This window comes from Melanotaenia boesemani, chromosome 12, assembly GCF_017639745.1.
Source record: "Melanotaenia boesemani isolate fMelBoe1 chromosome 12, fMelBoe1.pri, whole genome shotgun sequence".
Taxonomy (NCBI): Eukaryota; Metazoa; Chordata; class Actinopteri; order Atheriniformes; family Melanotaeniidae; genus Melanotaenia; species Melanotaenia boesemani.
This window is the reverse complement of record NC_055693.1, coordinates 8570012-8588700: the sequence shown is the minus strand read 5'-3', so window position 1 is coordinate 8588700 and position 18689 is coordinate 8570012. Positions and strand designations below refer to the sequence as shown.

General features: G+C 37.9%; 1 protein-coding gene across 1 annotated transcript in view; it reads left to right on the top strand.

The window, feature by feature from the left end:
• The first annotated feature begins 12260 nt into the window (after positions 1-12260).
• The window catches only part of klf7b (Kruppel-like factor 7b), a 73567-nt gene continuing 67138 nt past the window's right edge, over positions 12261-18689 (top strand). The window contains exon 1 of the mRNA XM_042001293.1: positions 12261-12582. Coding sequence (XP_041857227.1) covers positions 12481-12582 — 102 coding nt within the window. The 5' untranslated portion in view covers positions 12261-12480. The remainder of the gene's footprint in view (positions 12583-18689) is intronic.

Below are 18689 nucleotides of genomic sequence, written 5' to 3'. Positions count from 1 at the left end.
TTGACTGACAACTGTGGCCCAAGAAGGAACAGGCATCTGTCCTTTGTTGTAATTGGTTCAGCCAAGTTCTGGCCCAAAATTACTATCCAATCCAATCCAAGGCCAATCCAGCCTTGGCTGTATCAACCCAATCTTATTCCTGACTCATCACATACTGCTGTCAGCTTAGACAAGAAAGTAAAAAAAAAAAAAAAGCTGAATTTCTCCGACAGGAAACATTAACAGTTACATGATGCCTCACCATGCCAATGTGTAATATGCACTCTGTAATGCATTTAAATGCAAAATCACTTTTCTTTCCATAACCTAAACTAATTCATTTTAATGGCAAACAAAACAGTACAGTTATGGAACAATATAAAAATCAAATGAAAAACAGCCATATTAGGGTTGCACTTGAACATGAGTCATATTCTTAGTTGTCAGGCATCTATCCCCCTCCTCTCCCCCAGGCTCTTCACACATGTCTGTGTTAGTCACTGATAACCCAACACTAAAGAATTATGTTTTCATTTTGCTGTTCACCATTTACGCATTGTCCCTCATAGCACTGCTGCAGGAGGATAACTGGCAACATGCAGCAGTTCCCTGTGCGTTGTGACCAAGCAGCTGTAGCCACCGTGATGAATTAGGAATGAGAATGTTTAGGCTGTTTTTACTAAAAAAAAATACTGTGAACTCAGTTATTTAAACAGCATAGAGTAATTTTCTCTTCCAGACGTTTCATATTGAAGCAAAAACCACTTTCTGGTACAAACTCTGGATCTATTGACCAAAACACAAACCAACTGATTGAATGCCGTAATACAGAACCAGCACGAACTTGCATTCACATGTGCATATACAGGTGCACACATACTCCCTCCTACACAGGCAAGCAGAATTGCAGGCATGTGTTTTTTCTTTATTAAAAACCAGAAAGCGCAATTAGCTGCAGAATATGCTTAACCCTGAATCACTCCCTCAGCTCGAGGATATATTGCTGCTTCTTCTTCATTATTAAAATATCAAGAAGAAGAAGAGGCGGAGGAAGAGGGGAGCAGACGGGAAATATTGCAGGTTGTTTAAAAAACGTGGAGGCTGGGAGATGTGTTCTGTACAGCAGCTGCAAGGCAGACAGATGCTATGTGTGCCGGTAGACAAAATGCATGCATCTACAGCATCTCTATACGCTGTGAGTGAGAATGTTTGGATGGATTCTCTGGATGTCAGTGGCATTACAAGTGAAATATGGTGATAATAACCATTATTGCTGGACTGTAAAGGTGCTGTGAGCCATGATGGCGTCTGTCCCTCAGTGACTGACACTGAAACATGCATGAGTGAAGGTCTTATGACTATTTTTTAACCTGATGGGGACATCCATAAAGCTGCTACCAGAAGTTTCTACTTGACAGAAGTTGCATTTCCACTGACATGTTATGCATCTTTATGTTGAATAAGCATCCGTGGCAGTGCTTTGGGGAAGAGGTAACCTTGATCAAATTAATGAAACATAGCAGGGTTATAGTTTTCTATATCGTTGAGGTTGGATTAGCAACATTTTATCTTACTGTGCCTTCCTCTGCTGTAGTTTAACAGCACCCACGTGAAGAATTACCACCAGCAGGTGTTTTTCTCGAAGCTTCCAACTTAAACGATTAAAGTTAAGGGATTTACAGTCAGGCAATTCCTTTTGTTATTTTCTATGGTTGTTGCTGCTGTTTATGCATAATGTCCCTGAGTTTTTGTGGGACTGTTGGACCTTCGTGTTTCTCATGGTTCACAGCTTGTGCTTTCACCTTGGGTTCTTGCTGGCAAACATAAATGTGTTGCTGCATCCTGATGATCCAGTTCAGCGGTCCAGCTGTGACTCTCGCGGCAGAACATGGTGCCTGTGTAGCCTCCCTCTGTCAGGGCCAAGAAGATATTTGTTTGTTGTTTAGTGTTTAGTCCACTTTGAACTAAGGACTTTTCTGATGAGACAATGCATTTATCATGAAGAACATCTGGCTCGATAAGCTGTTCTTTGCTTTTTTTTAGGCTCTTATCGACATTGAGTAAATTTCCACTTAAAATCTGCTGCATTAAAATCTTGTCTGTTTTGCTTAGAAATGTTTGCCCCTGGCTCTCAATGATTGTTACTGTGACACATAACACATCGTGAACAAGACGCAACAGTGAATATGCAGTGGCAGCAGTATTCCTAACAGGACCATGCGCCTTACCAAAGAAGGCAAAGCAAATGTATTTGTATAGCACATTTCATGCATAAGGCAACCAAATGGGCCCTACATAATCTAAAATAATTGAAACTGACAGGAAATGCATCATCTTACATCATTACCAGGAGTAAACATATCTGACAAAAAAATATTAATTAAAAGTAGTGGCAAAGCAGTGATGTAAAGAAGCTTAGGCTTGGAGCAGACTTAAGATTTTCTGTTTGCTCCAGATATTAGGAGCATATAGACTAAATGAATATTCTCATTGTTTAGTTTAAACTCTCAGTATGGAAAGCAAACTTTCCCCAGATGATCTTAGAAGTGCCTCATATGGCATCAGCAGATCATTTAGCAGCCATTTAGTGCCTGCAGGAAGCCAGTTTAAAGATCTAAGAACTGAAGTAATGTTTCCCTTTTTTGGTCTTTGTGAGGATGTGGGCAGCTGCAAACTGGATTAGTTGCTGTTGTCTTGGTGAGATTTTAAAGAGACTTGTAAGAGCTTCATTATGTTAGTCAAACCTACTGAAAACAGGTCTTGGTTTGCAGGTGCTCTTTGCCTTTGTTCAGCTCCTATTGTATATGTAGTATCTACTCTTGTTTCTGTTTTATGTGGAGCTTCATTTCTCATGTAATTTGTTCACTTTCTAAGTGTTGGTTCTAATCTGTTTCAGTGGTTTTATGACCTGTAATTATCCCTAAATGTCTTTGGTGTTTTGTTTGTCTTGTCACTTGATCACCATGCATCACCTCTTCCCTGTACCCATTACTTACATCCACTTATCTAATCAAGCTTCTTTTTATTGTTCTTTGTTAAATCCTACTCAGGCCTCCTTAATACCAACTAGTTTTGTACTACGTTTCTGGTTTTTCATGCAGTGGCAGCATTCTGTTTGTTGATAATGTGTCATTTGTATTTGTGACACCTGCTATTTTCCTACTTGTTTAGTCTTGTGTTTGGGTTCTCCTCCTCACATCATGGACTGTGACACTCATAATGATTCATTGTCTGAGAAAGGCTCACTCTGGTTTTTCAGCTTGCAAGACATTATGCAGGATGGTTGTCAAAATGTTCTCACTGGAATTTCAGTCGGAAGACACTTTTTCTTATCAATGATAAGAATGAAAATTTGTAGCATTATTAGCTTGACCAAAAACTGTAGTCAAGATATTATATTGTCCACTCTACTTGAAAACGAACAATAAATTACACCAACGAAATTCCACACATTCTTGTGGTTGGCTAAACAAAATTTAAATATCTACCTGTTGTCATCCACAGACATTTTAAATAAAAAAAGTTTTGTTCGTGACTTCATGAGCTGTTCTTAGAGACATGTACTCTGCAAGTTTATTAATGTTCCAATTAAAATGAACAGTTCAACATATTGTCAAGTATTTTTAATTTTCCCTACTTCATAGGCCTACATGTAGCCTACAGTAATAATTTAAATGTTTGTTTTATTTTGTTTCAGGTTTGAGTTTGTTATTTTAAAATGCATGAAGTGAGAGAGAGATAAAGGTTTTGGAAATAGTACTGGCAAGAATTTAAAACTACTTTCACCCCTGCATAGATAGATAGATAGATAGATAGATAGATAGATAGATAGATAGATAGATAGATAGATAGATAGATAGATAGATAGATAGATAGATAGATATAATACACAATATAATAAGGTAAGGATTATGCACAGGGTTTTTTACCTGGTGCTAACCTTACTAGCCTAGATGACTTTTACTCCAGCTTAAATGTGCTGGAATTGAGTGAAACACCACAATAGAGTTTTATAGTACTTTTATACCAACTATTTTCTTCTCTGGACATTTCAATTTCAATTTAAGCATTTCACAGACCGTTTTTAGTTCTCTGGCCATGTTTTTCCCACATGTGTTCTAACCATTTGTGAGCAATTTTCTCCTAGTGTGATATGGAAAGTTGATGTCATCGTGCAGGAACATGTTTGAAGATGTTGGATATACACAAGCTGATGAAGAGCAGGACGGATCTGTTGCCAAGCAGCTGCCAGAGACCACAGAACTTCCCAGAGGTCCTAAAAGGACATAACAAAGGAGTTATATATCTTATAACAGGTGGTTTGATTGTTGTGGCTGAGTAGTGTATATATGTATTAATATTCCCAGTTATATAAATAAGCACCAGAACTTATTGTCCCAGTCTTGACTCACTGACTATGACAGATAAAATGATAGTTTGTTTAGTTAAAGGATGCTTTTCCTTCAAGTGGTTCCCTTTCTTTTTTTTTTTAAATACTCATGGTAAAAAAAAAAAGCTTCTCAATAATGTTTCTTTCTGAAAATACTAATAAATTGTATATGTAAAAGCAAAAACACTGTCAGAGCACATGCTCTATTTTAGCTGTTAAAATAAAAGAGTGTACATACTAAAATAACAACTATGTGAGGTTTTTTTTAGGGTCTGAAAGGCACTGAACATTTTGGACCTGCAACCATAAAACACTCCCAGTACTTCAGATCTCTTCAGTCAGGATCTCTTCACCTAACATATCTGTACACCACTGTGACACCATGATTGTTTCAAAGTTACTGTCAGATGTCTCCGTTCCATACACACATCTCCTGGTACAGAACCCACATCCACAATTTTACAACCAAACTTTCCTGCAACACTCAACATGGCTCTTTTAAATTTCAGGTCCCTGTAAAGCGAATCTTTTATTATTAATGATCTGATTTTAAATAACAATGACTGTATCTTTTTAAGTGAAACTTGGCTTAGCACTGATGCATCAGTTTTTCTCACTGAGGCTTCACCCTCAAATTTATTTTTTTTTATTTTCTATCGGGGAAGGTAAAAAGAAAAGCGGTGGAACTGTCTCGATTACTCAACAATCCATATCAGCAAAAAAAAAAAAAAAAAACAAATCGAAAAACTGTTCTTCTTTTGAGCATTACTCATTTGTTTTTAACAACCTGCCTGTTTTATCCAGCACAATTTATAGACCACCAAACCCTCCTTCCTGATTTACCAAAGGGTTTTCTAAATTTTTATCAACTGTACATATTAAATACAAGATTTTAGAAATGTATCAATATGGTTTTAGGACAAACCATGAATAAAATTTGATTGGATTTGATCTTCTCCGTCAGTTACACACTTAATTTTATAGGTTTTCAGGGAGCTTAGCGATCCATTGCTTAACACAGAAGATGGAGCAATATCACTGGAATCACGGAGGCAGTGCTGAGCAGAACAGCTGATATGTGACCAGCGAAACAAACAAATCAGAGAAGAAAAGAATCAGGAAGGGATCAAAAGCGAAGAATAAGAAAGAAGACGAGCACAACATGTTTAGAGCGTGTTGGGCAGTATAGCTATGTGTATAGCCATGCATTACTGCTGCCAAACAGTTTCTGAAACTGACGTTGGCTTGCAGTAGTGAACTCTGAACTCAGCACTGCTCACTAGAGTTACCCAAATTTCCCTGAGGGCTCTCTGAAGGGATTAATAAAGTATTTCTATTCTATTCTATTCTATTCTATTCTATTCTATTCTATTCTATAGTGGAACTATTAACTCCAGAACCATGGCAATGCAAAAGACACATGGAAGTATGAGGACGGCGACGTATGATAACGTTTGAAACGGAGGTCGCTTTACATACATAACAGAGCACAAATGGGCTTTTAGACAACAGCTAGTTATGAAATAAGGTCTTACATGTGCATTTAAAAGTTTAAACAGGGTCAAATTAAGTCTATCTATAACAGTTTTAATACATTTTAAGTTCATTCTGACATTATACAAAACATCAAATATCCCTAAGTAAATAGTGTATATGTGTGAACCTGCCTGGCCCCCCCTTAAAAAATATTCTAGACCCACCCCTGTTTCTTTCCAATGAATCCATCACATTTCTTCAAACCAACATAAATGAGCTTCTGGATTGAAGCACATTTATGTTGAACAACGATAACTGATAACATGCACAAACATAATGGCAGATTATTGGACTGGTTTTTCCTCAACCATTCATTCTACAACCTCTCCATGTTGTACCCTGCCCCTTACCTGGAAACTATTGGGATAAGCTCCAGACCCCCTGCAACCCTGTATTGGAATAAACAGGTATAGAAAATGGATGGATGGTATTCATTCTACTTGTGATTAATTCTGACACTCTGCTTGTGCACTGACTTTGAAAAAGCAAGTTTAATTTCACAAACACTCAAGAAACATTTTGTTAGCGCGTAGGTGTGTGCAAGCATGTGGGTGTATGGGGGAGAGAGATTCATATTAAACCTTCACTAATAATAATTAGAAAATGCATCCAAGCCAGCTTGAAGTTCCAGTTCTGATCAGATTATGGAAATAAGGTGACAAATCTGTTTCCTCTCTGTGCACATTTCTGCTCTTCTTCTTCACAATTCTTCATTCTGCACAATCAACACAACATAATAATTATTTTACAAGTCTGGGTGTTTGTGTAGGGCTGAGAAGAGATGCACACAATATAAAGTTGTGTGGTATGGTGTTTCTAGGAACTGAAAATACTGAATTATACTGTAGATCAATTTAACCATGAAATGTCATCTTTTCTTTTCACATAATCCTCTTTAATATTTTTTTCTCAAATGTTCTCATCATCTACTTGTTCAGCAGCAGAGGGAATACAAAGAACACAATGATAATTCTTTTTAATTGGGGAATAAAACTGAACGATTCAAATCCCATCCATTTAAAACTTAGGACTTTTGCCAAAAATTGAGTCCAGTCTAGGAAAGTAGTTGCTGCATTTTGATTTAAGCTGTTTTATATGTCTCATAGTTAAGGCATTCAGCACCCCTTAGTGAAGTTTAGAAAAACACTGTTTTCTATTTAAGAAACATGACTATCAGAGAATTGAGGGAGGGCATTTCTCCACCCAAATTCTGATTTGTCACCGCTACCAAGACGAGTCAATGCTGTTCACCAGTTTGTCTCAGCACTGCTGATGTCTTTGATGTTATTGGACTTAAAAATTCTGGATAGTTCAGGGGCATCAATTTGATTAGTTTGATTAATTTTTACATTGTACTTTATTCAAGCAAATCAGACTGCCTGAACAATGTCACGCAGTTACAAGTACTCACAAGGGGCAGTATTCCAAAATGCTCATTGACCAAGAAAAAAGAAGAAAATTAGGCTCATCAATTGGCCAACGCTAAAAAAAAAAAAAAAAAAAAAAAAAAAAAAAAAAAAGTTTGCTTTCAAGCAAGACGCCCAGTTTTGGCCAGAGTTCATCTCGTTGGTCCACACCAGAGTGCAAATAAGCTTTCACAGGACTCCAGACAAACCATACTGTCCATGGAAGTGGACCAGGGTTTATTTTAAAGCAGACCAAACACCACTAGTGTGAATGCACCCTAATATACTTTATTTCTCATTTAAAATTGTGTTCTCATATTTGAGCTTTTCATCCTGCTTTATCACTTCTGCTTCGTCACTTCCATCATCCCACAATGTCAAATTCCTCATTCTTAAATTCTGTCCTTACAACTCAAATCAGCTTTCTAGCCAGCTACTTTTAGAGCCAGTGGGTCTGATCCCCTTTCTTTAAAACCATCTTGTGTTCAGTCCTTGACCCTTCCGGTTGACTTTTTCCCATCCTGCATCCTCCCCATTTCCACCTCTTCCTGATACCGTCTGAGCCTCATCAGAGAATCTGCCGCCTCCCAGCTCTGCTCCCCTTCCTTTATGCATGGCACAGCTCTGCTGAGATGAAGCGTTTGGAGTCTAATCAATAAACAGAATATTTTGAAATTCCCATCAGAAAATTTTATCATATTCTTTCAGCTGATCTCTGCTTACTGGATTCTTGTAGAAGTTTTATAACGGTTGTAGTAAAAGCAGACTAATTTAAAGTGTAGCTAATTTTTGGCTTTAAGACTACTATAAGTAATATTAAGTGGGAGGTGGAAGTTGACGCCATAGCATTATGATGGCAAAAGCTATTAAAAATAAACAAAAAGCAGCAATAAATGCTTTGTGATTACAGAGATCACATCATAATACCACCACAGTTGCAGACGTATTTAGAGATATGAGCTAATAGTATATTTGTGGGAGCAAATGAGCATTTTTTTTTATTAAAAAAACATCTGATCTTGCATGTAAAGCTTCCAAGGACTTCTTATTGCCAGTCAGTGCTATATTGATCTGGGCTCCTCTACCCAGAATCCCCCCTGTGTTCCTTCAGTGGCAGTCTGAGCTGTAAAATCAATGAAATACGTCCTGGAACCGCCGATCTAGAAGCCATCTGGCCCTGGTCGTCCTCTGAGAGCAGCAGCAAGTCCCCAGAGATGAGAAACACTGAAGATGCTGAGAGAGTGCAAAGAGGCAAAAGCGCACAACATAATGCAAGTGTTAACACAATAACATGTAAATCCCTGGAAAGGGCTTCACGTCGAGCGGCTGTTACATAAGAATGAGGCAGGAAGAAGTGTTTTCAAGCTTATTTCAGGAACATTTGGTCTGGTCTTTAATTAATTTAGGTGTGTTAAGTAGAGTTAAATCATTCACCATATCACAGCTTTTCTTGTTGAGATTTATAGTGTTCCCTAACATTTTTTTTGACTGATGGTACATATTTAGATTGAAATAATGTTTAAGTTTGTTCTTATGTAAACAAGTTGTGCCTTTAAAAAAAAAAAAAAAGCTAAACATTAACAGTTTCAGAGTTTCTAAGATAAAATTGTGTCCTTACATATAATAGCATTTGAAAAAAAGTTGAGATGCTGTAGAAAATATGTAATACAGAAAGAAAATAATTACTTTCCCATCTCGCAAATCCATATTTAAACCAGAATGCAGAAAAAGTTGTGACATTTTTCAGAAAAAAAATTTTGATTTGATGACAGCACGAAATGTCAAAAACTCGGACAGAGCCATGTTTATCCTTTGCACTTTTAATTGCGTTTAATATTTAATGATCCACCAAGCATTTTCAGTTTGCAGGCAGGCCGTCCAGCAAATGATTCTAATTAATCGCTAAAAATTTTAATCATTGTCCATATATATATATATATAAATGTACACACACACAGATATATGTGCGTATCTGGGTGCAAGTTAGCAATTACTCAGACATTACACCCTCATATCATAAATGATGAGGTCTTTTGGATGTAGCACTGATAACAAGATGGATGGACGTGCTCCTCTTTTTTCTAGGGTAGCAGTTTGCATCTCTGCATGATTAAGCTTTAACTCACATTTGTAGATATCATGGTGAACTGTATTCGCAATGATTTCCAGAAGTGTTCCAGAGCCCATTCAATAATTTATTTCGCAAATCTTTTCTTAACTTTTGTGAAAATTAGAACCGTTTTATCTCAAACAGCACAAATCAGTTTTAAATTAAATTCTGCTTTTAACTATTAATTTTTCCACCAGATTTATAAGATTTAAAAGATGTAAACTGTGGTATGTGTCACCTTATATTGTAAAGAGTGAGACCCAAAGGGTAAGAAGTGAAGATAGCTGGGAAAAAATTGGAAACCAAAACTTGATCAAGATAAAATAAAATAAAAAAGTACATGAAAACAGAAAGCACACACTTTTTAAAGGTGAGAAAGAATTAAATCAGTCCATCTGTCCATTATGTGCCTTTGTTTAGTCCAGTGATTTCCAAACATTTTTTTTTGCAGTGCCCCCTTTTAATTGACTAAAATAATGACAGGCCCCACCCCTGTCCCACTATCAAATGCTTACAAAGAAACATACGAAGAAATGTGGCACAAAATAAAACCATGTTAGTGGCAATAAGGGAAAGATCACTTCCTCTGCTAGAGGAGGAGTTTAAACCAGGAAACTGCAAACTACTTCAGGTGGGTTGAGCTTCCGATCAGACAGATTCTGCTTTAGTAAAACTACTTTGATATTTATGACTGTGGAGTCATTTTTTTCTCAAGTAATCAACAGAAATTTCTCTGTGTTGTGAATTCCCAAAGTGGCGTTGTAACTTGTTTGGCTTCATACTGTCAGATGCTATTATTCTGAGACATACAACACACGGTCTGATTTCATTATCCACTATTGACCATTACCATTACTTGAAAATTAGCAGGTCAAGCCTAGGGCAAGATAGACCTCATCATATTCTGTCTGTTGTTAATTCAACATCATTTCCCCATTAGTACTTTAACAAATCTGTCAATTTTTTGTTAGCAGTGCAAAAACTAGAACTCTGGAACCCCTACCTAAGGGGCACGCCCCCCAGTTTGGTAACCACTGGTTTAGTCCTAGTTTAAGTTCAGTTCCTGGATAATCCTGCCACAACAGCCTTTATGTTTGCTTTTAATAAAAACTGTGAATTAAGTTCACCTGCCTGTAGTCCTGCTGTGGTCCAACCTCCTTGCCTTTACCAGGAATTGTGACACACAGTTTGAAATATGGGAAACTATTTCTCCCAACTTTCTTGATGTCTAAACCTATGTGAGTCACACGTCTTATGCAGTGACCAATAAACAGTTAATAGAAAAGCATCTAAGTAATTCATGACAAATTAAAGTTTGAACTTTTCATCCCCATATATCACGCTTCATGAAATTTGCCCATTTTTTTGGACATCATCTTCTGAACCTGAAACCACCTCCAGCCAACATGAATTCCATGAAATGAACAATGAAACCTTCCATATGAGACATCCTCAACACGATTACCTGAAGCTAGAGATAGAAGAAAAAATGTTGTATGATTTTAATTGGAATTAATGTTAAAAACTTAAATTCTGGTTTAGAATTCATAATATTTGGTTACTTGTCAGTTACAATAAAATTATTCCACGTATGCACACTACCAAAAAATGTTAGCAGTATGATGGCAAGTAGAGAATCTCCTGTGCTAAGAAAAAAGAAAAGATTGTGATGGCTATCTTTTATGAACAAAAGCTCATTTATTCCCATCCTCAAAAAAGGCTTTGTGCTTACTCACGGAGGAGTTATGTATAGCAAAACGGCATTTGGTCTCATGTCTCAGATATAACTGAAGTGCAAAGGAAGTAGGTAAAAGCTCTTCTATATGTACTTGGTTAGTTTCCTGCACTTACACTGAGTGATAGCTCATCATAAAAGCAATACAGTTGAATTATCTGCTACTGTACCACTGTCAATCAAATTAAAAGCAAAAAAAGTTAGGCCAAAACTTTTTCCATCCTTGCTCATTAGGTCATTAAACTGTTGGTGGCAGTGGTTCAGACTTGTATTTCAACATATGTGTTGTCTTTATAGTGTGGTGGGCAAATATGCTGACAATGTGCATACTTTTTTACTCCACAAACATAAAAACGGGTAAACTGAAGACTGGGTATATCGTGCTGAGCTTTTCCCCTCACTGCATCCTTGCTCTCCATGCACACATCAGCAGAGGAAAACCACATGGAGGAGTCTCTGTGGTGGTGCTGTTGCACCTAATAAAAAAATAAAAAAGAAAAACAATGTATCTTCCTCAACCACTGCTGCAGTTTCTGATACTCACCTGTTTTGTTTTGTTTTTTTTGTTTTTTTTTCAGCAGATTGCAGAAGTCTTATGACTTTACCACCGTTTCCTTGCAGAAACAGTTAGTCTTCTCACCTCTCTGCCTGTGCAGCTTGTTATGACTGAAAGAGGAATGCTGCTGCTTTTATATAGGCCTCTAAAAATAACTCACCCCTCACTGCCGTCCACAGCCGGACTGACAGCCCTTTGCAGCCAATCATGTCTTGTATTTTCAAAAGCTCCACCCACTCGGTGTGTCTCAGCGCCTCCTTTAATTGGACGCTAGTGACATCATCACCCTTATTTTCCTTATTAGGTCACGCATGAAATTGATTGACAGGTGGCTCCTCCCATCTTCCTCCCTCCCCTCTCTCGCCGGTCGCCTGGATTGCAGCGGGGTACAGTCTGCTGCTGGAGGAGCAAACCTGGCAACCTGGCAGCTTGAACGGAGAACGATTGGCAATCTGGCAATGCGGAAATAGATCTGGCACCCCCAAGCCCGAACTGAGGAGAGAGGCGTGACAGAGCGAGCTGAGAGGAGCGGGGATTGCACTGGCAAAGATAAAATAATACACACTTTTTTCTCCTCCTAGCTTTTCTCCATTTTAATTAAAGTGCTCAGGTGCACTCATTTGCACCAGCTGGAGCTTTCCCAGCTTTGGTTGTTTTTATCTTTTTTTTTTTTTTAATTTGTCCAGTCTGAGAAGAAGAAGAAGAAGAAGTGCGTTTTTCACGTTTGGATTCCGGACTTCTTTTACTGACTTCTCTTTTACATCAAACATGGATGTGTTGGCAAATTACAGTATTTTCCAGGAACTCCAACTCGTTCACGACACTGGTTATTTCTCCGCTATGCCTTCCCTGGAGGAGAACTGGCAGCAGGTCAGAAATGATGCGTTTTCTCCTCTTTTTCTTCTTCTTCTTTTGGAAACGATTAGAAACTAAGATCAAATGTCATGTGCACGCAGGTTGATGTTTTTCTGTGAGGGTTTTTAGTGTTTTGCATGAGGGGGAGCGCTCCAGAGCGGCAGCGAAAGCCCCACGTAGTTGCGTCTTTTTTTTTTTTTTTTTTTTTTTTCTCACATGGAGCACGGCGAGGTCCGCTGACAGGAGAAAACACGCATGCAGAGGGAGTGGGGAAGGAGGGGGAAGAGAAGGGGAGGGTTAATAGAGCACAAACCACTAATGGCACTAATAGACATGCAGTTAAAACAAAAAAGATTTGTAAAATATATAAAAAAAATAATTGTGTTTACGCACACTGGAAAAAGATATTTTCCTCCACGTATCTTTATTGAAGATATTTAAGTTTAAATTAAACCTCTTAATCAGTCATTTAAAAACATTAGCATCACGCTGTTGCTCTATGCCCTCATGTTTTTCAGATTTCAGTCCACCTCCCTTTGATGCGTAAAACTCCGAAATGAAGGTGGAGAAGCTAAAAAGAAATAAATCATTACTTCCCCGCATTCTCTGTTCGTAAAGGATGTCGTTTAGGAGATAAATGGGCTATTTCAACAACATGCAATGCTCTGTGTTTCTCTTTTTGTTGTTTTACGCTTTAAAGTTGCTCATTATTGTATATGGTCATGTTAAAATGAAACACCAAATGAGTTTGAACTTTACACGTAACTGTAAGTTTTTTTTGTCTTATTATTTCATGAGACAAACTTTAAAGATTTGTATTACTGATTGTAACTGACAGTTCAAGCTCTCCGTGAAAGCAGATTGAAGGTAAAAGTGGAGGGATTCTGCATTCGCGCATCTGAATCCTAAAGCCTGGTGCTTTTTTGTAGCGTGACGGCTGTGATCAATAGACCAGTCTGTCAGCTTGATATGTTTTGATTACACACACACACACACACACACACACGCACGCACGCACGAACACTAACTCATGCGCGCGCACAAGCACAGGCTATAGCCTACAAGATGGACACGTGCCTAATAGGAATTGACTTGTTCTTAAATAATACATCCACATCTGCCACTGTTTGTTTGCAGATAATCCTGCTGAATAATGCATTGCAGCCACTGTAGAACATACAGCTGACAGGGCAGGACAGCCTACAGACTGTTCTATAACCTTTATTTAAGACCTAAAACCTTCACTTTACCTTAAATTAGACTGGCCATGTTTGGACCACATGAGTTTTTGTGCACTGTGGGAAACAGTGAAGCAGCTCTCATTTGTAAACATGAAGCAAAAATGAACAAATATCAAAAGCTGAATAATTCAAAAAGGGGGAAAAAAGAAAAAAAGTACTTGTTTAATTATTTTAATATATTTTTAGTTATTGAGTAATAGGTCACAAACAGCAAATATTCTCCCTTAAACTTGATTAAATTCGTTAAGTCTTTTGCTGGAGTGCTGTGCAGCACTAAATCTACTCAGGTGATGCAGGTTGCTGCATTGTGTGTATTTGAACCACGTGTGTGTTTATTCCTGTTGTGCTGAATGAAGCACAAACTGCATTTCTCCTCTCTGACTGTCTTACTGACACCAATTCACACTGTCACATCCTATTTTTAGTACAAACATCACATTATTTCATCCCCTGTAACCTATTTTTTTCTGTCTGTTATCATATTGTTAATTGATTTAGGAGTAAAACTAATTAGGGACAGTCTGGAGGCTTGCAACAGCATTCACTACTGTGACACAATGCCAATTTGGAGACTTGTGTTATTGGATTCCTGTTACATTTGGATATTAAAGACAAAGAACAGGAAAGACTGTCACAGAATAAAGTATACTAAAAAGTCATAAACTTATTAAAGATGTAAACAGCTGGAAACATGACACATAGAAGAAACATGTTCAGCATTACTCAGTTTTCCTGAAAGCCAGATGTATTGTGGATCCTGGAAGATACACAACCATGATCTCAGCAAAAAATTTAGGAACCCTTGAAAATAGTTTTGTATGCTACACATGACAAGCTAGCATGCGGTTGTTGCTTGTAACCACAGCACAAACACAAGTGGACTTAAAAAATGTAATCTAATATAATTAAGCATATTTTCTGAAAACAGCCAAAACATAAGTACTGGAAACACTTTTTTAAATTAAACTTTTAAGGTGAATCCAAAAGATTGAAATAAAACAACAAAATTATGCTTTTTCAGTAATAGGTAATCTGATCTCACTTTTATTGTCTGAAGCCTTTTGTACAGAGAGGTCTCACAGCATTAAAACATTGTTACCTTGGCAATACTGTTTTTCTTCTGTGTTCAGTAAGGTCAGTACACAATTAGCCTAGCTTAGCAAACACCACTTGAAAGTAGCATAACCCTGAAGCCTGTTTCTGATTTAAGTTGAATTCTTTCAGGACTATTTTCAGCCTAATTATTCCTGTATTTTTTATTGGTACTTTCACTGTAAAAATAAACTATTTTTAATAATAATGTTTTTTTTTGTTCAGTACTGGTGGAAAAGCAAACAAATGTTTGCTAAAAGTCTTAACCATTTTCCAAGGCACAATGTTGATATTTTAACCTGTGAAGACAAATAAAATGATCAGATTTGATAAAAACTAGTGATTAAAAAGCTAATTGTGGCAAAATGGTTGTTTATTACTTCGCCAGCAATACTTGCTACAGGTGATTGATGCATTGATGGCTACTACTTGCTAGTTAATGAGACGCTTCCTAGCGAGCTGGTGAAACTGATGACGGTTATTTTCTTTTGGTGGAACCTTCTTCCAGTATTTAAGCTTGGTTAACCACTTCTGGGCAGCTTTTTATGCTGCACACAAATGTAAAAATGACTCCACACAAACATCATTAGCATTCAGAATGTCACAATATTAATTTAATGCTGCTGCCATGTGGATGCTGCTTGTCTATGAAGGCTCATTTAAATGAATATTTCCATTTTTGTTAGTCAGACAGCTACATGGGATTTGTTTTTCACCAAAATGACCATTTTGTGTTGTAAGCTCAGTTTTTCAGGCTGGAATATTCCGGTTTATTGCGGTTGGAAGGCTAAAACTGGAAGGAAAAGACGTGTTTTGTCAAATTTATCTGCACCAGCAGTGACATAGCCTTAGAAAAGAGAAAGACAAACACTTATACACACAGAGACATGGCACGCCCACATTTTTTCCATCCTTGCTCCTTCTGTCTCTCTCTATTCCCTCATTCACTCCATCTCACATGCACACACATTAACACACACACACATGCTTGGCTGGCATGCACTAATGGAAAGCTATGGTCTGGCAGGACTCATCCCGCCACTTTTGACAGTAATTGGCCGTTTGCTGTCAGACGGACAGAACCACACACACAAGCAGACAAACGGCACACACACAGCCGGCCTGATTTGTGGGTGTCATTTATCTTTCCAGGCTGTCCCTGTTCCTGGTCTTTGTTTCCTCGTACTGGCTTCTTTTATCAGCTGCTTTGCATCATGGCTAAACATGTGGAAAACACACTCCCTGACTTGCCTGTCTATCAGCCTTGTTGCCTCTGACAGGGCAAGCCCATGTTCTGTGTATAATTGCAGCATCTTTGCAGGTTAGAGATGATGTGGTGGGCTTCAGGGATTTGTGTGTGTATGTATGCATGTGTGGGGAGCAGTCAAGGATCAAACCCAGACTTCCCAATTAGATATAATCAATTTATTTCAAAGCAGAGCTACTCCAAAGTCTGATGAGCAAGGGGGGAAATGGAGACAGTGGAAACAGAGGGATGATAAAGGTGTAATTTAAGCTGGGGTTTAGGTTTCCTGTGGTTGTTGTTAAACTGCATTTACAGACTGAAACACTATGTGGACAAGGTCTGCAGGTATCGCTTTAAAAGTCTAACAGTGCTTTAAACTGGCTGACTCAAACAATCCCTTTCTCATCTTGTCTTCTAGTTTACATGCTCAGTGTGTCTGTAGTTCCTTTCAGGCTTATTGATTTATTTGCTGTGGAGTCATTACAGCACTATGCTATACCAACCAGCTCTGTGTTACTGAGGTACAGTGTCTCCATTTGGCCAGGCAAGATTACAGTTCCTGAGTTTCATGAGTGCACACAGGCATTATAGAACCAGCTGCAGACGCAACGGCATGCATTTCTATTAAGTCCTCTATGTTTCAGTGAAAGAAACATCCACAAATCTAATCTCTGACATTTCAGTTCAGAGACAGCTATGAAAAAAAGAGGTCAAACACAATCAAAACCTTGCCCCCAAGGATGTGCACTTTGGGAAATTCTCCCCTTTAATTTGGCTTGTCAGCCAGAGTTTATTTGTGTGTTATATACCATTATTAAAATCTCAGTAACACCGTTGTCTAAGGAAGATTTTCTAAATGGATTTTGTTCAAATTAACATGATCCAGATTAAAAAATTTTTTTATTTGGTTCAAAGTCAAAATATCTAACTTACAATGTAAATTGTGCTTTTATATACAGAGTAAATACACCAAAAAATGTGTGTAATACAGTAGTCACACAATAGCATAAGGCTTTATCTGTGTGTCTTTTAATTATACATGTTAATTATATTAATTATATATTTTAGTTTACTTGTGATTCTTCTAAAAAGTATTCTGTAAATCAGTAAATGTTCTGACTCATTGATAAGTAATTTAATCTAATTTCACTCTCAAAGTATCACTTTCCACTTCCTGCTTTGTGGTTGAATATTGTAACTTACAGCTTTAAAAAAACAAGAAGGTGATGCCAAACACCAAACTTGAGACTTTAAAAGGAATTTTAATCCATCCATTCTAATGTTATAATCAGTCTGTCTTTGCTGTTATGCGTTGTGGTGACTGATCCAGTTGTTAACACGATATTTCACTAGACAAAATCTCAATGTGCATTCCCACAGAGAGAAGGACAAGAAGTCTACCTGCTGTTGCAGTTGATGGATTTGTTTCCATCCATTTTGGTTTACTAAGAGTCTGCTGCTCTAGTGTGACACCTAATGGTTTCAAAAGCTCATATCTTGCACCTTTTAAATTAGTTTTTAATTTGTGTTACTGTATATAAATGCCTGAATCCTGATGTGGGGGGTGGGGTGGGGTGAGCTTCCAGACTTGGTAAACCAGCTGATTGTCCAAACTGCAGAATATGCTTGCAAGCTGTGCATCTACTCATGCACAGCATCTGTTATTTCCCCTGCTTCTTGTCTCTTTGGTAACCTGTTGACCCGCTGCAGTGACCACTGCATGAACCGCTGGTTTTTCTGCCTCGGTCTCTTCTTCACTCTGTTTTTCTCTCTTACTGTCTGCCCCTGGCTTGAGGCAGGCTTGGGGAAGTTTGACAAGATAATGAATTGCCATGCATGCTGCAGTTTTTCACATTTCACAGCCCAGTAACTCTGTATGTAGGGATGGAGGGCAGGATGGGGGGGATGGGGGGGACAGTGAGAGGACCAGTGGAGGGAAGGCTGGGAGAAAATACCAGCAGACACAATAATAGTGCAGATAAAAGTTAGTCAGAGACAACAAGACATTTATCCATCTTTTTATCTCTTTACCTTCCTTTTGTGTCTCTCACCATTCGGCCTGTGTTACAATAGACAGTTTTAACACACACACCCACACACACAGTGTTATGTAATTGTCTGCGGAGCACAGCTGCTTCCTCATAGCCACAACAGGCAGAAGAGAAGAAGATGCGGGAGAAAAACAAAGGAATGGCGAGGAAAAGAATGAGAAACAGCAAAGATGAAGCGCACAGAAAGACAAAAGAATAAGACAAGGAGGAGTAATGTTGCTGCTTATATAATTGATCATTTTGTTTTTTTTATTCTTTTATTAGTTTTATTATTCACTTGTTTGGCCATATCATAACATATCAGCTATGAATAAAGTAATTTTCCACTGATCTTCAGGCGAAGAAAGTTGTAGTTTGGCATTAAATGGTCTGAGAAAACATTCAACTTTTTCAGCTCCTCTTGGCTTTGTTTTCAGGCTTTAAAAAAATCTGTACTATGACAGATGTTGGCCGATCAGGTGTTATCAAAGGCAGGATTTTCCTGTTGGTTGT